At 35.0% G+C, this 24,077-nt stretch overlaps 1 protein-coding gene across 4 annotated transcripts in view; it reads left to right on the forward strand.

The window, feature by feature from the left end:
• Window positions 1-24,077, forward strand: part of FANCM (FA complementation group M) — a 70,226-nt gene that overhangs the window by 22,797 nt on the left and 23,352 nt on the right. For all 4 annotated transcript variants that reach the window (XM_042943065.1, XM_042943064.1, XM_042943066.1 and 1 more), the window contains 6 exons: window positions 480-664; window positions 11,627-11,833; window positions 13,273-13,486; window positions 18,355-18,512; window positions 19,255-19,410; window positions 20,955-22,860. In XM_042943065.1, the coding sequence (XP_042798999.1) occupies window positions 480-664; window positions 11,627-11,833; window positions 13,273-13,486; window positions 18,355-18,512; window positions 19,255-19,410; window positions 20,955-22,860 (2,826 nt within the window). The remainder of the gene's footprint in view (window positions 1-479; window positions 665-11,626; window positions 11,834-13,272; window positions 13,487-18,354; window positions 18,513-19,254; window positions 19,411-20,954; window positions 22,861-24,077) is intronic.

Here is a 24,077-nt window from a genome sequence, read left to right on the forward strand (position 1 = left end):
TACAAGTATCTTAGATTCAGGGACAGAATGCTATGGCCTGGATTAAGAAAGTGCCTTTAGTGAACAAAAAGAAAAGGAAATATTTATGAAGTCAGTGGGAGCTCTACAATTCTGTGATTCTGACTTAGAAAGTAAAGGCGAATAACAGGCATCATGCATGAATTGAAGTACTGGTTAAAAGGGATTCAGGTAATGTTTATTTGATTTGTTTAGGATTTTTATTTGATTTGTTTAGGATTATTATGACAGCCAATGATTTGTTTAGGATTATTATGATAGCCAATGAGAGGTAGGGAGCCAAGAACATTAAAATTACTAGAGAAGGTAGGAGGAAACCAGCAAAGGTTTAAGACATTTTCAATTACTTTTTTGAAAGAATTATCATTCATTAGTATATAGTTTCAGGGTTGTCTTTTGAAATACTTTTTGTATATTGCTTTCAAAAAAAATTGTAATGACAGTGTTTTTTTGTTACGTAGCTCAGAATGCCTCTGAAAAGAAATGTGGTGAGACCAGAGTTATGATCTTCTCTTCATTTCGAGATAGTGTTCAAGAAATTGCGGAAATGCTTTTAAAGCATCAGCCAGTTATTAGAGTGATGACTTTCGTCGGCCACGCCTCAGGGAAAAGCATGAAAGGGTTTACCCAGAAGGAACAACTGGAGGTAATTACTTTTGGAGGTGATGAATATTAAAATAATATTGATTAGCTTGTATTTATGCCTCTTTTGTTTTAATTTGTTGGTTAGCTACTTTGTTTTTAAGTTTATTTATTTTAAGAGAGAGAGAGAGAGGGAGTGCACGTGAATTGGGGAGAGAGAATCCCAAGCAGGCTCCACGCTGTCAGTGCAGAACCCAGCACAGAATTCGATCCCATGAACTGTGAGATCATGACCTGAGCCGAAATCAAGAGTTGGACACTCAACCGACTGAGCCACCCAGGCACCCCTCAATCAGCTACTTCTTAAAGATAATTTTATAGTAAACATGTAAATAAACAGAGTCATATTTTGAAAGATCAGAAAAGTGTTTTTTGTGATTTTGAGACTTTATTCAAGTAAGGTAATGTGTAGTGGTTAAGGAGAAAGGCTCTGAAATCATATTACCGAGGTTGGAATCCTGGCCCTACCACTTAGTTCCTCTACTTCTTGTGCCGCAGTTTTCCTTACCTGTAAACATAGTTGATAGAGTTGTCGCAAGCATTAAGTGAAATCATACTGTAGAGCCTTCAGTAAATGTTTACTATTTATTTATTTTAAGTCACTTTAGTTATATATTCTGAACAAATAATGAGCTTATTTCTTTTTTCTGTTATTTAAAAATCTTTTTTTTCCCTTAGATTTTATTTTTAAGAAATCCCTACACCCAAGTGTGGGGCTTAAACTCACAACCCTGAGATCAGGAGTCACACGTTGCACTGACTGAGCCAGCCAGGCACCCCAAAGATGCATTTTTTTAAAAATTTTTTCTTTTTTTTTATTAAAAAAATTTTTTTAATGTTTATTATTTTTGAGAGAGAGAGAGCGAGCAAGCAGGGAAGGGGCAGAGAGAGAGGAAGACACAGAATCGGAAGCAGGCTTCAGACTCTGAGCTGTCAGCACACAGCCTGACACGGGAATCGAACTCACAGACTGTGAGATTATGACCTGAGCTGAAGTCTGCTGCTTAACTGAGCCACCTGGGAGCCCCAATTTTTATTTATTTAAGTGATTTCTACACCCAATATGGGGCTCAAACTCACAACCCCCAGATCAAATGTCACATGCTCAACAGACTGAGCCAGTCAGGTGCCCTATTATTTAAAAATCTTAATTTAAAAATACAGTCAGATGAAACCATTTATGCTCTGAATAAGAGGTCATAAGTTTTCTAAGTGCTATGTATGTGTTTTTGGGATGTTTTAGACTATTGATTTTTATAAATTGTATACAGGTTTCTGTAGATTAACTATAGGTCTTCATTTGAGTAGTCATTGACAATTAGGTGTGTCTTTAATGTCTAATTAATTTTGACAGATCTTTTCTTCAGTTTGTAAACATTAGTTACAAGAGGAATACTATTCTTTAAATACCTTTTATACCAGTCCTCACTGCACTCCGCAGAGTTTGTTTAAGCTGACTGAATCTGTGGGGACAGTCTAAGAGGTTTCCCTGGATCTGAAACAGAATAACTTTACCTTTCTCAAGTCTGATTATATGTATTTTAAAAGATTAAGATATCTAGCAGGTTATTATTACTACTCTTACATTTATATATGAATGAAAAATGAAGTAGCTTTTTGTCTAAGGAGTTAAGCATTTTGAAATACTGATAGTACCAACCTAATCTCTGGCCAGTTTTATTATTACCTAAAATCATTATTTCCTGAGTTTGTCAGTTACCATAAGAAACCTTATTGATTTTATATTAGCTTTGTCCTTTCCTCACTTATGTCAGTAATATTTTTATATAGGCTAGAGTAGCAACCCTTTTTCTTATTCCTGCAATAATTGCTTTCCTGCAGTTGTATTCTAAAATAAGCTTTTGTGCAAATAGTTTTAAGTAAATTTTTTCATTTCTTTAAAAACAGGAGATGAAGTGAGAGAGGAAGTAGGAGACCAGATCCTTTAGGACTTTTTAGGTCATTTCCATTTTTTTTAAGTTAAAAAAAATTTTTTTTAATGTTTTTATTTATTTTTGAGAGAGAGAGAGACAAAGAGTGAGAGGGGGTGGGGCACAGAGAGAGGGAGACATAGAACCCGAAGCAGGCTCCAGGTTCCAAGCTGTCAGCACAGAGCCTGACGTGGGGCCCAAACTCATGAACCGTGAGATCATGACCTGAGCTGAAGTCGGATGCTTAACCAACTGAGCCACCCAGGCACCCCAATTTTGTTTTAAGTTTTTATTTGAATTTCAGTTAATTAACGTACAGTATAATATTAGTTTCAGATGTATGATACAGTGAGTCACACTTCCATACAACAAATGGAGCTCATCACATAAGTGTACTCCTTAATCCCCATCACTTATTTTAGCCATTTTCCTACCCACCTCCCCTCTGATAACCGTCAGTTTGTTCTGTTTCCAGGTTTGTCTCCCTCTCTCTTCTTTCTTTTCCTTTGCTCATTTGTTTTGTTTCTTAAATTCCATATGAGTGAAATCATATGTGATTTGTCTTTCTTTGACTGACTTATTTCACTTAGTATAATACTGTCTAGCTCCATCCATTTCACTGCAAATGGCAAGATTTCATTCTCTTTTATGGCTGAGTAATATTCCATTTTATATATATATATATATATATATATATACACATACATACATATATATATGTATATATATATACATACATATATATATATGTATATATATACGTATATATATATATATATATACATACATACACACACACACACACACACTATATCTTCTTTATCCATTCATTAGTCGATAGATAGATACTTGGGCTGTTTCCATAATTTGACTACTTTAAATAATGCTGCAATAAACATAGGGATCATATATCCCTTGGAATTAGTATATTTGTCTTCTTTGGGTAAGTACCTAGCAGTGCAATTGCTCGATCATATGGTAGTTCTATTTTTAACTTTTTGAGGAATCTCCATACAGTTTTCCAGAGTGGCTGCACCAGTTTGCATTCCCACCACCAGCATAAGAGGGTTCCCCTGTCTCCACATCCTTGTCAACACCTGCTGTCTCTTGTGTTGTTCAGTTCAGCCATTCTGACTAGTGTGAGGTGATCTCTCATTATAGTTTTGATTTGTATTTCCTTGATAGTGATGGTGAACATCTTTTCATGTATCTGTTAGCCATCTGGATGTTTTCTTTGGAAGAATGTTAATTTATGTCCATTTTTAAATTGGATTCTTTCTTTGTTGGGTGTTGAGTTTTTTTAAAAAATATTTTTTAATGTTTATTAATTTTTGAGAGAGAGAGAAAGAGAGACAGAGTGTGAGAAGGGGAGGGGCAGAGAGAGAGGGAGACACAGAATCCAAAGCAGGCTCCAGGTTCTGAGCTATCAGCACAGAGTCCCATGTGGGGCTCGAACCCACGAACTGTGAGATCATGACCTGAGCTGAAGTTGGATGCTTAACCAACTGAGCCATCCAGGCACCCTGGGTGTTGAGTTTTATAAATTCTTTAGATATTTTGGATACTAACCTTTTGTCGGCTATGTCATTTGCAAATGTCTTCTTCCATTCCATAGGTTGCCTTTTAGTTTTATTGATTGTTTCACTCATTGTGCACAAGTTTTTTATTTTGATGTAGTCCCAGTAGTTTATCTTTGCTTTTGTTTCTCTTCCCTCAGGATAAGTTGCTACAGCTGATGTCAAGAGGTTACTACCTTTATTCTACTCTAGAATTTTGATGGTTTCAAGTCTCACATTTAGGTCTTCAATCCATTTTCAATTTATTTTTTTGTATGGTGTAAAAAAAGTGGTCCAGTTTCATTCTTCTGTACGTTGCTGTCAAGTTTTCCCAACACCATTAATTTGAAGAGACTGTCTTTTCCCATTGGATATTCTTTCTTGCTTTGTGGAAGATTAATTGACCAGACAGTTGTGGATCCATTTTCAGATTTTCTATTCTGTTCTGTTGATCTATGTGTCTATTTTTGTGCCACTACCATATTATTTTGATCACTATAGCTTTGTAATGTAACTTGAAGTCCAGAATTGTGATGCCTCCAGCTTTACGTTTCTTTTTTAAGGTTGCTTTGGCTATTTGGGGTCTTTTGGAGTTCCATACAAATATTGGGATTGTTTGTTCTAGCTCTGTGAAAAATGCTGGTGGTATTTTGAAAGAGATTGATTAAATGTGTAAATTGCTTTGGGTAGTATAGACAGTTTAACAATATTTGTTCTTCCAATCCATGAGCATGGAATGTTTTTCCATTTCTTTGTATCATCAGTTTCTTTCATCAGTGTTTTATAATTTTCAGAGTACAGGTCTTTCACCTCTTTGTTTCGGTTTATCCCTATGTATCTTATGGTTTTTGCTGCAGTTGTAAATGGGATCGATTCCATAATTTCTCTTTGGGCTACTTCATTATTGGTGTATAGAAATGCAACAGATTTCTGTACATTGATTTTTTTTATTTAAAAAAAAATTTTTTTTTAACATTTATTTATTTTTGAGACAGAGAGCATGAACAGGGGAGGGTCAGAGAAAGAGGGAGACACAGAATCTGAAACAGGCTCTAGGCTCTGAGCTGTCAGCACAAAGCCCGATGCGGGGCTCGAACCCACGGACCGCGAGATCATGACCTGAGCCGAAGTCGGACGCTCAACTGACTGAGCCACCCAGGGGCCCCTGTACGTTGATTTTTGTATGCTGCAACTTTACTGAATTTATCAGTTGTAGCAGTTTTTGGTGGAGTCTTTGGGTTTTCTACATACAGTATCATGTTATTTGCAAATAGTGAATGTTTGACTTCTTCCTTGCTGATTTGGATGCCTTTTATTTCTTTGTGTTGTCTGATTGGTATAGCTAGACTTCCAGTACTATGTTAAATAACACAGGTGAGAATAGATATCCTTCTCTTGTTTCTGAACATAGAGAAAAGCTCTTACTTTTTCCCCATTGAGGATGATACCAGCTGTGGGTTTTGCATCTATGGCCTTTATTATGTTGTGGTATATTCCCTGTAAACTTACCTTGTTGAGGGTTTTTATCATGAATGGATGTTGTACTTTTTCAAATGTCTTCTCTGCATCTATTGAAAAGATCATATGGTTCTTATCCTTTCTTTTATTACTGTGGTGCATTACATCGATTGATTTGCAAATGTTGAACCACCCTGGAGCCTAGGAATAAATCCCACTTGATGATTCTTTTAATGTATTTTTTTATTTGGTTTGCTGGTATTTTGTTGAGAATTTTTGCATTCATGTTCATCAGGGATATTGGCCTATAGTTCTCTTTTTTAGTGGTGTCTTTTTCTGCTTTTGGTGTCAGGGTAATGCTGGCCTCATAGAATGAATTGGGAAGTTTTCCTTCCTTTTCTGGTTTTTTTTTTTTTTTTTTTTTTTTGGGAATAGTTTGAGAAGAATAGGTTTTAACTCTCCTTTTTAAAAAAAATTTTTTTTAATGTTTTATTTATTTTTGAGAGAGAGAGAGGGAGGGAGGGAGAGGCAGAAAGAGAGGGAGACACAGAATCTGAAGCAGGCTCCTGGCTCTTAGCTGTCAGCAGAGAGCCTGATGCGGGGCTTGAACTCGTGAACTATGAGATCATGACCTGAGCCGAAGTTGGAAGCTTAACCACCTGAGCCACCCAGGCGCCCCGGTATTAACTCTTCTTTAAATGTTTAGTAGAATTTGCCTGTGAAGCCATCTGGCCCTGGAGTTTTGTGTCTTGGGAGATTTTTGAATACTGATTCAGTTTCTTTGCTGGATATCAGTCTGTTCAAGTTTTCTATTTCTTCCTGTTTCCATTTGGTGGTTAATATGTTCCTAGGAATTTATCCATTTCTTCCAGGTTGTCTTATAATTGTACTTTTGTGGTGTTCTTATTTCTCCTCTATGATTTGCGATTTTTTAAAATTTGGGCCCTCTTTTCTTTTTGATAAATCTGGCTAGAGTTTTATCAACTTTATTGATTTTTTTTTTTTTTTCCAAAGAACCAGCTCCTGGTTTCATTGACCCATTCTATTGTTTTGTTTTTGTTTCTTTTTTTAGTTTCTGTATCATTTATTTCTGCTCTAATATTTATTATTTCCTTCCTTCTCCTGACTTTAGGCTTCCTTTTTTTTTTTTTTTTTTCTTTTTCTAGTCACTTTTGGTGTAAGGTTAGGTTGTTTGAGATTTTTCTTGCTTCCTGAAGTTGGCCTGTATTGCTGTATACTTCCCTCTTATGGCCACTTTTGCTGCATCCTAAAGATTTTCGACTGTTTAATTTTCATTTGTTTTACTGTATTTTGTTTTTATTTCTTTGATTTCTTGGTTGACCCATTCATGTTTTTAGTAGGATGTTCTTTAACCTCTATGTATTTGTGGTCTTTCTAAATTTTTCATGTGGTTGACTTTTAGTTTCATAACATTGTGGTCAGATAAGATACATGGTATGCTCTCAATCTTTGTGAATTTCTTGGGGCCTGTTTTGTGATCTAATATGTGATCTTTTCTGGAGAATATTCCATGTGCACTTGAAAAGAATGGGTATTCTGATATAGGATGGAATGTTCTGAATATATTTGTTAAGTCCATCTGGTCCAGTGTGTCATTCAAAGCCACTGTTTGCTTATTTATTGTCAATTTAGATGCTCTGTGCAGTGGTGTAAGTGGAGTGTATCCATTTCAGTAACTTTGGCTTTTACTGTGAGGGAGATGGGAAAAGAAGAAGCCCTTTTAGAGAGTTTGAAATAGGCGAGGGTTACAGCCTGGTTTATATTTTAAAAGAATCACACTGGTTGCTATCTTCAGAATAAAGTATAGGGTACTAAGGGTAGAAACAGGAAACCCAATTGGAAGACTTATTATGATACCAAGCTAAAGATGATGGTAGCTTAGACTATAGTGGTAGCATGGAAGGTTGTGAGAACTGGTTGGATTCTGGATATATTTTAAGGTCAAGCTGATGGGATTTATTGACAAATTAAAGTGGAGTGTGAGATTGAGGAGGGTGAAGGGTGACTCCAATGATGATTCCAGGAATTTGGCTTGAGCAACTGAAAAGAGCTGCTATTAACGAAGATGGATAAGACTGTAGGAAGAGCAAGTTTTGGAGAGAAATATCAGTAACTTGGTTCTGGATGAGTTAACTTTGGCATACCTATGAGATTAGTGTTTTTTGGAGTATCAAAGTTGATGGAGGACTAGTTGATGGAGGACTAGTTTATTTCCTCTTAGTATGTCACAGATACAGTTGAATAAAAATGAATTACTAAAAAAATAAAATTAATGAAAACAATATTCATGGCCAGATTTTTTATTATTAAAGCCAACAAACATAGTATTACTCTGTCAAATTTCTAAACACCTGAACCTCAACAGTAATAAACAGTTCACGAACTACACTTTGAGTTGCATTGTTTTAAATGTCAAATAGAGATGTTGAATAAACAGTTGAATATATGAATCTTAAGTTCATGAGTTCACAGGTTTGTGGAAATATATATTTGGGAATCATCATCATCATATACGTGAGACTGGATGAAATTACCAAGTGATGGAATAGAGATAGACAAGATGTCCAAAGACTGAGCCAAGGGTTTCATTGTTATTAGTATAGGCAGTGATTATGATTTCCTTGGGAATAAGAGTAAGTAGCTAGTAATAGTAGAAAAACCAGGAGAGTGTGATACCTGTGGGCCAAATGAGCAGGAGGAACTGTTTAAGTGCTGCTAGTCGCAGACCTACTGCTAGTAGGTCATGAGATGAAAAATGGGAATTGACCTTTGGATTAAGAGATCAGAAGGCAGGTGACCTTGAAAAGGACAGTTTCATTGGAATTGTGGGGACAAGACTGATTGAGGTATTTTCAAGAGAGAACAGGAAGAGGAGACCTAGAGATAGCAAGTATACAAGTCTTTCAAGAATTTTTGCTGTAAAGGAGAGCAGAGATGGAAGTATTGTTTCTTTGAAATTAGGAGATCTAACAATATGCTTGTATACTGATAGGAATGATCAACTGAGAAAGAAAAATTGTTAATAGAGCAGAGACAAGAGTATAGCTAGTATGATCTTTGAGTAGATGAGGAAACCGATGGGATCTAGTATACAAAACTATAGGAGCTGATCTCAGTTAAAAACGCAGTTTATCCAAAACAGCAGGAGGGAAGGTGAACTATTTAGGCACAGATACAGGTGAGTAAGTAGACGTGACAGTGATATCCTGTGGGAGGTCTTTTTTGATTGCTCAATTTTTGTCCTGTCATCAGCCAAGAATGAGGATGGGAGGAAATGTTGGATGGAAGTTTGATCAAAGAGGAGAGAAGAGGATATAGTTTTCTAGAAGAATGGGGAAAGTGAATGGATTAGGGAATATGAAATGATTTTCAGATAGCACTAAAGGCCCTCTCAAGTGAGGGATTATGAGTTTAAAGTGAAACCAATAAGAATGGTTGGTATTTTCTTCCATTCACCTATGTGGGTACAGGCTTAGATTTGGTTGGAAAGTGGGATATATTCAGTGGTGGAGTTTAGTCAGAGGACTATGATATGAGAGTGGAGTGAGGGTAAAGTGTAAGCAATGAAAAAATGATAGGATCAGTGGATTACAAATCCTGGTAGAATTTGTTTAATTAATCACATATCCCTTTCTGTGATTGATTATTTTTCAAAGTCCCGGCAAATTAGTCAGTGTTAGGCAAATAAATAATAGTTTCACATAACAGAAACCCATGGGGGAGGGGAAGGAAAAAAAAAAAAAAGAGGTTAGAGTGGGAGAGAGCCAAAGCATAAGAGACTGTTAAAAACTGAGAACAAACTGAGGGTTGATGGGGGGTGGGAGGGAGGGCAGGGTGGGAGGGAGGGCAGGGTGGGTGATGGGTATTGAGGAGGGCACCTTTTGGGATGAGCACTGGGTGTTGTATGGAAACCAATTTGACAGTAAATTTCATATATTAAAAAATTAAAAAAAAAAAAATAATAATAGTTTCATTTATACATGTTACCTAAAAAGTATGTCAACTATCTTTTATTCATCTGTTAACTATTTATATTAAAGAATTATTTTTCTTTTACATTTCTAAGACTGTGACCCATTTTTTGGTGTAGGGGGGGAGCAAAGAGGACATGTGTTTTAAGTTATATACAGGTAATATTAGGTTAGTCTTTCCTTGGCTTAATGTGATTCCAGATTCCAAAGAGAAATGATTAATCTTAACTTTTAATCATGATCACTGGTTATCCCTGTACTCTGAGGTTTCTCATATTCAAAGAAAACTCTCTTACTAAGCTACTGGAAAAGTTTACAAGAGGATTTAATATAAGTTTAAATTTATAATCATGCTTTTGAGGTTGTTGTTGTTAATAATAGAGCTAGTTTAAGGATAGGTGCTCAGTTGGTTGAAGTCCTGAGTCTTGATTTCGGCTCAGGTCATGATCCCAGGATTGTGGAATGGAGCCCTGTGTTGGGTATTCTGATATTTTAATAGGCATTTATAGAGGCTTTACTCAAGTGCATGACTGATTTCTCTGGAATACTATCATTCTACTTTTGTTTCTATTCTTTATCTATCTGTTGAATATTATCTTATTACTACCTGTGTCTGCCACATACAAAACTGCAACTTTGGTGTTATGTGGAGAAACTGAGGCTCAGAACAGTTCAGAATAAGTTTTTAAGGCTCAAGGAAGTTTTTCAAAATGTTTCGTTGACTTTTTATTAATTCTTAGGCTACTGCAGTTTTATTAAAGTGATAGAAATCTTGGTATAGAAGAGGAAAAATAATTATTCCTTTTTGGCTGTTAGTTGAGCCCCCAGTAATAAAAGGCAGCTTAACAAGAGAAAAACAAATAAGTTTATTAACATATATATCTTATGTTATACATGGGAGATACTCAGGGAAAATCAGTAACTCCCTAAGGTGGCTTAGAATTCAGACTTAAATACCATCTTTAAAAAAATTTTTTTTTTTTAATGTTCGTTTATTTTTGAAAGAGAGAGAGAGGGTGCAAGTGCAAGTGGGGACGGGGTGGCAGAGAGAGAGGGAGACACAGAATCCAAAGCAGGCTTCGGGCTCTGAGCTGTCAGCACAGAGCCCGACACTGGCTCCAACCCATGAACCAGGAGATCATGACCTGAGTGGAAGTCAGATGCTCAACCGACTGAGCCACCCAGCTGCCCCTTAAATACCATCTTAAAAGAGAAAGGAGAGGAGGGACATAGGCTCCTAAGTAGAAATTAATTGATTTTTAGGAAAGATGAATGGGCCCTTAGAAGAAAAATGGGAGGTGTGATAATTTGTAATCAAGTTTGTCTAAGTGCAGGAATAACTTTTAGTTGCCTCTCCTTGTGATGAGTCAGTTTTTTCTGGTTGATGAAAATCTCAGGGGAGGGGATTTATGACAGTTGAGTTCCTTTTGGAGAATCTGTTTTTGGACAGATAAGGGGAGAGGAAGCCTTTCCCTGCTTTTGCTGTTTTTCAAGTGTCTACAGTTCAATATTGTCAATAGGTCAAAGCAACATATTTCGGGGCAGTATGTCCTAGACTCCCACAGTCATATTTTGGGGTGGCGTATTCTGCTACCCTTCATTAGAATGGCAGTATAAAAGGTAAGATAGGAGTTTTAGGAGTAATAAAAGTTTTTACTTTAGATACACCAAAAAATAAATATAAGTCTAGGATATGATTAAGCAGCAGTAATTGCTCTGGGCCATTTACCTGCCCATGGCTCTTTTAGTGATGCTAAATAATATCAGGGATTTCTTATTTATGTGTAAATGATTAGCAAACACTTTTGCCATCACAACCGTTATGTAACCAAAGCATTAGGACTGCTCTTTGCATTTTACCACAATCTGTTTTGGTTTATATTGCCATTTTGCCACTTCTTATTCCATGGTATTCTGGATTCTGATTTATAATCCAATTTCACCATTTTGGGGTGAGTGGAAAAGTATGTTTTCACCTACAAGTCTCTTATGTTTGTATCTGGTTATTTTTAAATCATTCTTATTTTAGGTTGTGAAACAGTTTCGTAGTGGTGGTTATAATACATTGGTTTCTACTTGTGTTGGTGAAGAAGGTTTGGATATAGGAGAAGTTGATCTTATAATATGTTTTGATGCCCAGAAGAGCCCAATTCGTCTTATACAACGAATGGGTAGAACTGGCCGCAAACGTCAAGGCAGAATTGTTGTTATCCTTGCTGAAGGACGAGAAGAACGTGTAAGTAGACTTTCAGAAACGAGATTTGATACTTGAAATTTGAGAAATAAAGCCTAAGACAAATATCAATCTGTTAACATTCAAAGTGGAAACAATCTGTAGGAAATTGTGGTTGATTTTTCCCCCCCACTTTGTAGTAGATTCTGACTATTTATTTTCTTGTAATTGGGAGAATTCTTAACTGGATTCAGTCTCTAATTTTTATCCATATTGAAGAAACACATTTTTTGTACTTCAGTACCAACTTAGAGACACCAAAAAAAAAAAAATCACTATTTTTGTATTATTTTGTTTTACTATTTCCCTGTGCTTCTAAGGCTTGTTTTTTATTTTTAGTTTTTTCTTTTAAAGTGATAAGAGACTTGAATTACATCACTCAAGATTATAGTAAAGTATGAATGTATCTTGCTATAATGTTGAGTAACTTTTGTAACTCAATGGGATTATTTCCTTGGCCCAATATGTCGTTTCATATAGATTTTTCGTTAATTATAGTAGTTTTAAAAAGTGATTTAAAATGTTTAATAGACCCTTTAAAATTCATCCTGAAAAATGAATTTCTCTCCAGATACTTTTCATGTGATTATAGCATGTTATGTAACATTCTTTTGATCTATAAAATGATCTCAATAAATGAAATATCTGGCAGCTTATAAAATCTGTGTACTATCAATAAATGGATTAGGTTATAATTATGTTACCTCAGGCAAACCACTTAACTTCTGTGTTCAGTTGTTAGTTTTCTTATCTGTAAACTAGTCATAATTGCCCATGTTTAATGAGCACTTGCTCTCCTGGACACTCTTCTAAGTGCTTCAGATACATTTTCTCATTTAAATGATAAACAGTGTACAGTAAAGAAAGTTGAGGTGTAGAAAGATGAAGTAACAAGCTGGAATAAGGGAATAGTATTTTTAAAAAAAGCAATTTACACTTACATATAAATATTCGCCTTATTCAAAAATGGCAAGATCCTAAATAATAGATTTCCTTTTTGCAATATAGTTATGAAGGTAGGCTTTTACAATACTAGATTTTGAACTGATTTTTTGAAAAATTTTTTTAATGTTTATTTATTTTTGACAGAGAGAGAGAGAGAGCGCAAGCATGAGTGGGGGAGGGGCAGAGAGAGAGGGAGACACAGAATCCAAAGCAGGCTCCAGGCTCTGAGCTGTCAGCACAGAGCCTGACACGGGGCTTGAACTCACAGACTGCGAAATCATGACCTGAGCCAAAGTCGGACGCTCAACCGACTGAGCCACCCAGGCGCCCCTGAACTGATTTTCAAGAGTTAATTGAACTGGCCTCAAATTCAAGATAGATATTCTCAGTATTTAAGTGGATCAGAGTTTAATTTACTGTTTATAACAAATCCAAACTTCTTGTCATGGCTAGATGATTATTATAGAAATAATGTAATTTGACATTTGTCTTTGCAGACTTATAATCAAAGTCAGTGCAACAAAAGAAGTATTTATAAAGCTATTTCAGGTAACAAGCAAGTTCTTCATTTTTACCAAGGAAGTCCACGAATGGTGCCTGATGGAATCAATCCAGAATTACATAAAATGTTCATCACATGTGGTGTCTATGAACCAGAGAAGCCTTCTCGGAACTTGCAGCGGAAGTCCTCTATCTTTTCCTATAAGAATGGTGAGTAAAAAACTTTGCATTTGAACCATGCATTTTTTCCCCCTGTTGTTAGTTAACAGGCCATATGTTGATATATTTTCTTTTTGAGAAACTCAGTGTATATTTTAGGATGTTATGAGTGTTGAAGAGGATAAGAGATTATTCACGTGACAAAGGGAAGGAGACAGTGACAGAATAGTGATAGAAACTCAGTGTTGGGAAGATTAAAAATGGCCTATCAACTCAGAGAATCATCTTTACAAAATATAGAAAAGGAAGGAAACAGTTTTATTATTGAATAGAGATTGAATCAGATTTTAGTGTGCATTCGTAGACAATCCACTAAGGTAATACAAAACAGAAATTCTACCCTATACATCCCTTCAGGTAGTTACAATTGTTTACATACATATTCTCAAGATTAATTGTAATTTATCCTCACATAAGAGGATAGCACCTTTTTCTATATATTCTTTCATAGTTCATCTTCAATTCACCTGGTAATTAAGGTAGCCATTTGTGGTAGCTTTAGTGCCTTTATTCAAAGAAATAAGACTTCTTTTATCTGTGCAAATAGATAGTGAAGGGAATGGTGCCTAGGGCTAAACTTCCCTGGTAACTAGGAGAGAGAGTCACTATCTTCCTTGATGTTTCAGAGAGAGTTCCTACATCCTTAGGGAAACCTCTATGGTTGAAATGCTAACTAGAGGCTTGCTCAGACTTTACAGAGATTCACATAAAATACCAAAGAGTTAAAAGATTTATAAACATTAGGGATCTCTGGAATTATTTTAAGAAAAGGAAGGGGAAGGGGGGCTCCTGACTGGCTTAGTGGGTAGAGCACCTGACTCTACATCTTAGGGTTGTGAGTTCAAGCTCCACATTGGGCAAGGAACCTATTTAAAAAAAGAAAGTTAAAAAAATAAATAAAAGATAAGGAAGGGAAATGGTTTCTTTCCCTTTCTGCAAAAGAGATTTTTTTTTTTTTATTTTTAAATTTACTCTTATATGAGATAGTGGCCAAGTTAGACCAAGTTCCTGGTGATACTGAGTCAGTGAGAAACAAATACTTTGGTGCCAGGGAGCATATCTAGTAATGAGAGTTGGTAGTTTAAGAACTGCAGAGATTTTGGTGATATCAAGAAAATATCTTGAAATGTTAACACTATGAAGAAGAGAAACTGAAAATTTTTTGTTTTAAATTTTGCTTAATCTTTAACTAGAGCTTTTAAAGAATCATAAAATCATATAGTTATATTTTAACATTTGGAAGGAACCTTGGGGATCATCTGGTTAAATTACCTATCAAGATAGGAGGTATTTCTGCAGCTATTTTTAAAAAATATTTTAAGAAGGAGGTCATATTAGCTTTAGGCACTATGTTATATAGCAGATCTATAAAATGTATTCATCTTATACAACTCGAACTTTAGATGTTTTGAGCAAGAACTCCCAATTTTTCCCTCCACCCAGCCCCTGGCAACACCATTCTGTTCTCTGATTGTGTTATTTTAGATAATATTATATCGATAGTCTAATCATGCGGTACCTGTGCTTCGGTGATTGGCTTATTTCCCTTACCATAATTTCCTATAGGTTCATTCATGTTGTAGCAAATGGTAGGATTTTTTTTTTTTTTTTTTTTTTTTTTTTGAGGGTTGTACAGGGGCAGAGGGAGAGAATCTTAAGCTCCACACCCAGCTCAGAGCCCAATATGGGGCTTGATCTCATGATCATGAGATTATGCCCTGAGCCGAAATCAGGAGTTGGATACTTAACTGACTGAGCCACCCAGGTGCCCCAGTTAGGATTTCTTTTTTAAGGTTAAATAATATTCCATTGTTTGTACATACCACATTTTCTCCATTCATCTGTCAGTGGACATTTGGATTGCTTACATCTCTTACATATAGTGAATACTGCTACAGTGTACATGGGGTGCATGTATCTCTTTGATTTCAGTTCTTTTGAGTATGTACCCAGAAGTGGAATTGCTGGATCCTATGGTAGTTCTATTTTTAATTTTTTGAGGAACCTCCATGCTGTTTTCTCTAACAGCTGTACCACTCTATGACGCCACCAACAGTATACTGGGATTCAAATTTCTCCATATCCTCACCAACACTTGTTATGTTTCAACTTTCTGATTGTAGCCCTCCTAACAGCTGGGAGATGATGTTTCTTTGTGGTTTTGATCTGCATTCAGTATTCTTGTTAAATGCATATTCAGTCTCAGCTTGAATATCTTTTAATCTAGAAATTCTATCTCTTTATAAAGGTTCTTCCCTATGTAGAAGCCCTATACAGAAGAAGTTTCTTTCATATGTTGAAAAATGTCTTTGTACCTTCTTCTCATTGATTTAGTGTTATTTCTAGATACAAGGAATGGTTTTGATCCTTTGTGTACTTAAGTAGCAGTTCTTTATATATTTGAAGACGATACCTCTCAAATTTAACTGTCAGTTCCACTGATTTTCATACCATGAAGTTTCAAGATCCTTTCCCCCCTAGTCCGTTGCTTTGGATTCACTTTATTAATGTTCTTTCCATTAATTCAGAGCTGTTAACCAGTGTTATTGCTAATTATTAGTAACAGCTAATAATCAGCTGTTATTGGATATGCTTATTAAATCTCAGACAGATCTACTTAATAGGAATATACCTGTCATTCACAATACTTTGCCAGACCTTTGGCTAAAGAAAAAAGATTGTATAGTTGATCCATGAACAACACTGGTCTAACTGTAGTTTTTTTTAGTAAATATAGCTCAGTACTGTAAATGTATTTTCTCTTATGGTTTTCTTAATATTTTTCTACATTTATTATAAGAATATAGTAAATAATACATAAAACATAGAAAGCATATATGTTAATCGACTATTTATGTTATCAGTAAGGCTTCCAAACAACAGTAGGCTATTAGTAGTTAAGTTTTAGGGGAGCCAAAAGTTAAGTGCCCGTTTTTACCTGGGGCATAACCTAACCCCTGAATTATTTAGGAATCAATGGTATTTTGGATTCTTTTGAATTTATTTAACTAATAATAGCATCAAAACTTGATTAACTTGGCATTAATTATTCTCAGTGATAATTGTATTTTTGTAAATGTTAAAATAAACCATATGTTTAATAATTGGCTCTAAAATGTAACTAGACATGGATGACAAATTTCTTTTGTAAAATTCTAGAACCTTTTTTTTAGAACCTATTTTTAAAAATATTAGCTCATGTTCATGTTTCTATGCTTTTTTTCCCCATTCTCCCTGATTTTTCTTTTTAAAAAAAAATTTTTTTTTTAATGTTTATTTATTTCTGAGACAGAGCATGAGTGGGGGAGGGGTAGAGAGCGAGGGAGACACAGAATCAGAAGCAGGCTCCAGGCTCTGAGCTGTCAGCACAGAGCCAGATGCGGGCTCGAACTCACAAATTGTGAGATCATGACCTGAGCCGAAGTCGGACGCTCAACCGACTGAACCACCCAGGTGCCCCTTCCTGATTTTTCAAGTGTCACTGATTCATCTTGCTAAGATTGTATGTATAAATGTAATCTTCTGTATATTAGTATATAATTCATCTGGGCTTAGAGATCTGAACTTATTTAAAGTGACTAAAAGATAGGAATGCCTTCCAATTTTAAGAGTCTGAGAGCCTCAATTGTTAGATCTCAAAGGGACCTGAAAATTTAAACCTGTTATTTAACAAAAGCTTTTTTTTTTTTTTTTTAAAGTTTGTAATTTGTTTATTTTGAGAGAGAGAGAAAGCATGAGTTGGGGAGGGGCAGAGAAAGAGACAGAATTCCACGTAAGTTCTGTGCTGCCAGCACAGAGCCTAACATGGGCTCAAACCCATGAACCATGTGATCCTGACCCCAGCCAAAGTGGGACGCTTAACCAACTGAACCACCCAGGTGCCTTCAAAAGCTTGTTATACAGTATTTGGGAATAGCTAAGACAGAAGTTGTCTGATTCCTAATTCAGTAGACTTTCTGATTGTTTTCTGTCCTCAGTGGTATTGGACCAGAGTTTGTTCTTTATACTGTTTATCCCTTCCAGTTTGCTGATTATTTTCCTTTGTAGAGGTTATGGAAGTCAGAAAGGGTTAATTTAGTATACCTTCAAAAAAAATTTTTTTTTAGTTTATTTTGAGAGAGACAGCGAGCAAGCGCATGCACAGGCAGGGGAGGGGCAGAGACAAAAAGAATGACCCAAGCAGGCTCTGCGCTATCAGTGCAGAGCCCCATGCAGAGCTTGAACTCATGAACCCTGAGATGATGACCTGAGCCAAGATCAAGAGTTGGACGCTTAACCGACTGTGCCACCTAGGTGCCCTAATTTGGTATACTTTTTAAAAAAAGTGTATTATTTCACTTTCTGAAGCAGGTCTTTTCTGTTTACCTCCACGTCCCCCCCTCATTTAAGACTTAAAGCTAAAAATGCTTTTTAGACTTGACATCTTCCCCTACTCCCAACCAAATGTCAGATAATCTTTCAGATGACAATGATAGAGTCATACCAGTTTTCATTGGTAAGTTTTTTGACTCTTTTGTGCCAGATCTTAGACAACAACATGGAGAGAGTCCAAAACGAACCAAGATTGAGAGCCTAGCTGCCTGGCTCTGTTACATTAACAAAGTCATTATGGAAGGTTAGCTTCTGGGACAGGAGGCTGTACTAGTACTTTCAAAGAGGTGAGAGAAAGTTAGAAGATCTATAGAAGCAGGAAGTGACAACCAAATGATTATGTGAAGAATACTGGTTTTGAGGAAGAGAATCAGTCATTTAGCAAATATAAATAGATATAAACAGAGAGTTTGAGTTGATGTTGTGTATTTTGTGTTTGCCTAGCAGATTTTTAAAAACTTCTTTTCAATTCTTTTTTCAACTTGTAGGAATGAAGCAAAGTAATTCAAAGAAAGATTGGTACCTATCAGCAGAAGAATTTAAATTATGGAACAAACTTTATAGGTTAAGAGACAGTGATGAAATTAAGGAAATAACATTGCCTCAAGTTCAGTTTTTGTCTTTAGAAAATGAGGAAGACAGACCAGTAAGTTGAACATGTTTTCAGATGCTCTTTAGAGTGATAATGCAATAGCTCTGGGAGTGGAGAGGAATGTGTATGTTTAGAATGTCAGCTTACTTAAAAAATTAAGAATGTAAACAGTTTAAAAAGAATATTAAAGTCTAAGTTTGTAGAACTAATTTCTTTATATTCTTTATTGTGTATATATTTTTATTTCACTGTAGTGTATTTACATAATGTCTGCATTTTTCCAATTACTTTCTACTATATGAGCATTTCCATAGGCATAATTTCCATGGTTGTTATGTTACTCTGTAGTATACCATAGTTTGCTTCACTACTTATTTTCCTGTTGTGTTTTTGGAATTCTTTTTAATATGTTACTAACAAAATCATGCTGTCATGAGTATCCTTGTACACTTTTTTGAAACTGTGTAAAACTTTTTTTTTTTTTAAGTTATTTTGAGAGAGAGAGAGAGAAATAGTATGGGAGTGAGGGAGGCACAGAGAGAGAGGGGGAGGCAGGGGGCAGAGAGGAGAAGGAGAGAATTCCAAGCAGGCTATGTGCTGTCAGTCGGAGCCTGGTGCAGGGCTCAAACTCATGAACTGTTATTTTATTTTTCTTTATTCTCCTGAGTTTTTAGTTCAAAATACCCAAATCAATTGATTATTTATAGTAGGCTGATTATACTGTTTTTTAAATAAGTTTATGAAATCTGAGTATGTATATTTATCATTTTTGCTATTTTTTAAATCATTATTCAAGACTCAAGACCCAGCCATTGGAATTCATCAACTCTCTCTATCTGATTGGAGAGTATGGCAGGATCATCCTTTTCCTACGTATCAAGTGGACCATTCAGATCGTTGCCACCATTTTATAAGCATTATGCAAATGATAGAAGGAATGAGACATGAAGAGGTAGAGTTTTGTTGTAACTTTTTCTTACTGATATGATGGTGAAACTAGAATACTTGATATTTATTCTTCTTAATTTGAAGTTACAAGAAACAAGTGTTTAATATAAATAATGATAGGATATTTTGGTTTCTTATAAAGTTCCTTGTGATCTTAATAGGGAACCAGTTTTCTGCCTTAGGTGAGTTAGTAGACTTAATTAGAAGAATATCATCTAAAATACAGATAAACCAGAGTAAAAATTTAATATACTAATGATTTATATAAACTGTTAGTAAAGCTAGTTTAGGATTCTTGTTAGAATGGGATTTATTGAAATATTCTCCATCACATAGGTCATTTGGTGTATGTCTCTTTGATCCTGGTAGTAGTTTAGAGGATTATTGATTACTTGAGCAGTTTCTTGATTTTCTTCCTTGAGAGAATCAGAATGATGAACCTACTATAAGTATGAAATCCAAAATGTCTGGGTTAGAATTCTAACTCTACATCTTACTAATCATGTATCTATAAATTACTTAACCTCTCTGGACCTCAGTTTCATCTGTAAAATGGGGATAATGATAATACTTTCTTCATAGGGTTGTGAGGATTAAATGAGTTAATGTGTGTAAAGCACTTAGAATAGTAACTGGCAGACTCAATAGATTGTAGCTGCTATTTGTATTATTAGCTAGTGTTCATGAATACATATAGAAAGTAATTATTTGTGGATCCCATAAAATCTGCACTTATATGTGTCCACCTCTATCCTAGGCCCAGTTATACATCATTTGGCTAAATGAAATACTCTGTCTGTGGGAAGCATAGACACCAGCAGGGAGACAAACATTCTCAAATGAATACTTAGTGTACTTATTATACAAAAAAATTAGTTAATTGCTCAGTCCCTGAATAGTAGAGGAATCCTGACTAAAGTGGCCACTCAGAAGGAAGAGGGAAGTGTGGGTCAGAAATGGGGGGGGAGGGGGGGAGGGGGACTATTGTTTTAGATTTAGAGATAAATAAGACAAATTCACTCTAAGAGTTCTTGATTGGGAAATTTGTTAAAAATAGTATATTCCAGCCTACAGCCTAATAGATGTACCGGTACATCTATTTCAGATGCTCTAAAAGCTGTTCTTAGTTTACCTTTATCAAGAGAGTAAATTTAACATACATATATGTGGTTTGCATTTATATACATTAATTACTTAAATATCGGTTTTTTTAGGAAATTAGAATAGTTGCTCAACTAAATGTTAGAAGTGAAAAACTTAGTGTTTATAATCTTATGTGTTTATTAAGTTTGTTCTTTCTGCAAACAGTTATTGTGGGTCTTCCATGTATTAAATTTTGAGGATGCAAAAATATTGACTGATTAAATATAATTTATAATTATACAGTAGTGTCATTTATAATTTTGTTTGATTTATTAGAATAATTTTTAAGTTATAAGAGAAAATTATTTGAATAATGTAATACTGTTTGGAAAATAACATAAAGTAAACTCGTTTAATATTGGCTCTTTTGTTTTCTTGTGACTTTTTCATTTTCCGATTTCCTAGGGAAAATGCAGCTATGAATCAGAAATTATATCTCATTTACAAATGGAAGATGTTAGTTCAACATTTCGTGCTTCCAAGAATGGATACAATCCTCTTGCCAATGGCACCTTTACTAGTAACAAGAAATCATCATTTTCAAGGAATATAAGTCAAGACAGTTCATTCTCAGTGGCAGAATCTGATGAAGAATGTGCTGAAATTTTTAAACAAACTCAAATCAAACCTATTAAAATTGCTTCTTTAAAGAAAAAATCTTCTAAAGAATTGAAAAAAGATCAGCCTAAAAAAGAAAATAATGATGTTGTTATGGATTCTTTAGATACTGATGGCGGTGCTACTGTTGAAAATATTTTTCAGGTAGACGTACTAAATGATAAAAGGGCCTCAGATATAGATGAAGTTGCTGCTGCCGTATGTGCTGTCAGTGAAAATGTTGTTCATCAGCCACGTGGATTGATGGAAGGTCAATTCATAAATAAATCTAGTTCATTTGTAGGAAATTTTTTAGATTCTGGTTATAACAGTTTCATTGATGAGAAATATGTTTCATCTAGCTTATTTCTTCCATTTGAGGAAGAACTTTGTATAACTAGAATAGATGACAGATTTTATAATTGTCATTCATTAACGGAAGAGGTACTAGTTAATGTAGAGAGATTTTTGTCTCATTCTCCTCCACCTCTCATTGGACTCTCAAATTTGGAATATGAAATTGCTAAGGGTTCTGAACTTGATAATTTGCCTTTCCTACCCTGCACTGAGTATTTACAGAATGATAAATCTACCCGTATGATGTCATATTCACCTGTAAATTCTCAACAGGATTTAGAATTGAATTCGCTTAAATCTATTAATCATTCTTTTGCAAAAAGTTGCTTTTATAGTGCAACTAATGATAAAATTTCTGATGACCCAAGCTTCAATGACTATGTTGATGAAGTACATAAAGATAATATAAATGAAAATTTAGCATCCAGCAGTCATATTCAAATAAACATAGGCCCTCCAAAGTATTTAGTTGAAAAGAAAAATTATAGGGATAGCAATGGCCTCCCAATACTGCTCACTGATCAGGATGAGAGTTTACCACTATTCAAAGATGTTAATACAGAGTTTAATGATGTGAGCCTTTCTCCCTCAAACAATAAATATAAATTTTCTTGTGTGCCAGACAAACCTGCTGTAAGTGAAATGGCACCTGTCTCTCAGTTCTTAATTTCTGATGAACTTTTGTTAGACAATGATTCTGAACCCCAAGATCAAATTATCTGTGATACTAATAGTTGGAAATCTCATCAAGATTTGAGAGGTGTGCATGAGGAAAACCTGAAGAGTGATGAATATGTTTTTGACTGCTCTAAGGATTTATTCTCTGTTACTTTTGATTTAGGATTTTGTAGTCCAGATTCTGATGATGAAATATTAGAACATGCATCAGATATAAATAATAAGTTTTTAGATCTATCTGAAAGGTGTTTAGATATTAAGGAGATAAGTGATGCAAATTATGCTTCAAATCAAGCAGTAATACCACGAAATCATGTTGCTAGTTCTACGAGTAGAACCATTACTATCCCATCAAGTGAAGATAAGTGGAGTCCAAATTTTGCACAATTTCCACTGAGTGCAGCAAAAAATAAAGAATTTATGTCTCCTGGTTATTCTCAATTTTCTTTGCCAGTAGGAGAAAAAGTTGTGAGTACACCACTTTCTGAATCAAACACATTGAACTCATTTTCTAAGAGAAAGGAAAAGCCTAGGACACCAGATTCTAATAAGGGAAAAGTAGATCTACAAAGTTTCAAAGAAATATTGAATTCAACTTTTGATGATTCAGGACTTTTTGTAGAAAAGGCTAAAAGCAGGGAGCAAATCAGTCTTCGTCAATCCCGTCATCTTGCTGAAGGTAAGATTCCATCTTAATAAAGCACATAAATCTTGCTAGAATAATTTACATAAGCTTCTGTAATTTTTCAAAATGTAATTTTTCAATATTTGGTGTATTGAATGAGATCACTGATGTATATGTATTTCTTAAGTTGATGCTTACTAATAAAAGATGTATTTTATCTGCATATATTTATGGCATGCATGCCATGGGAAAGGTATTCCTGCCCTTTGGCCCCTGCCCCTTGGCTGGAAAACCCAAACAATTGTGTGACATATACATTTGAAAAGATCATAGTAAATTGTGGAAATAACTACCAAATAAATAATAAGATAGTGGATATTTAGGAGGTTCAGAAGATGACAGAATTGTGGACTGGGTTAGATTGGTAATGTAGATTTCTTAATGTAGATTTTCATTTTGACTCTTCAGGAATATTTACAATTTGAATATGTTGAAAATAATAGGGAATTTGGTTATAAAATGAAAACAAAGGGAAAAGGAAGTGTAAGATTTGGAGGGAACAGTATAAAGTAGATGATTCATATAGCAAAATAGTTGAAAAAAGTTGAGAAACAAGACTGTATTTGGAGGACTGAGATAAGACCACAGAAGTTCCAGAGAAATCTCTGGCTTTCTGTGATCTAATTCTAAACACTTGTAGAACACTAGAAAATATAGTGATAGATGTTTGGTACTAAAATGACTTAGTAGTATTTAAGTACTGTGATAGAACTCAATTCTAGCTTATGTATAGATTATTGTAGCAGGCTGTAGGGTAAAATGAGTTTGCTCTGAAAATTTTTTTTACTTTCCATGTTTATTTTCTTTCTTTCTTTCTTTCTTTCTTTCTTTCTTTCTTTCTTTCTTTCTTTCTTTCTTCTTTTCCTTATTTTCATACAAATCATTATTATGATTTCAGGAGTAGAATTTAGTGATTCATCCACTTATATATAACACTGGGTGCTCATCCCAGCAAGTGTCCTCCTTAATGCCCATCGTCCATTTAGCCCATCCCCCCCCCCCCCCCCCCACTCAACACCCCACCAGCAATCTTTAGTTTGTTCTGTGTATTTAAGAGTCTCCTATGGTTTGTCTCCCTCTCTGTTTTTATCTAATTTTTGCTTCCCTTCCCTATGTTCATCTGTTTTGTTTCTTAAATTTCACATGAGTGAAATCATATGATATTTGTCTTTCACTGACTTATTTTGCTTAGCATAATACACTCTCATTCC

Source organism: Panthera leo, chromosome B3, assembly GCF_018350215.1.
Source record: "Panthera leo isolate Ple1 chromosome B3, P.leo_Ple1_pat1.1, whole genome shotgun sequence".
In the NCBI taxonomy this organism is placed as follows: Eukaryota; Metazoa; Chordata; class Mammalia; order Carnivora; family Felidae; genus Panthera; species Panthera leo.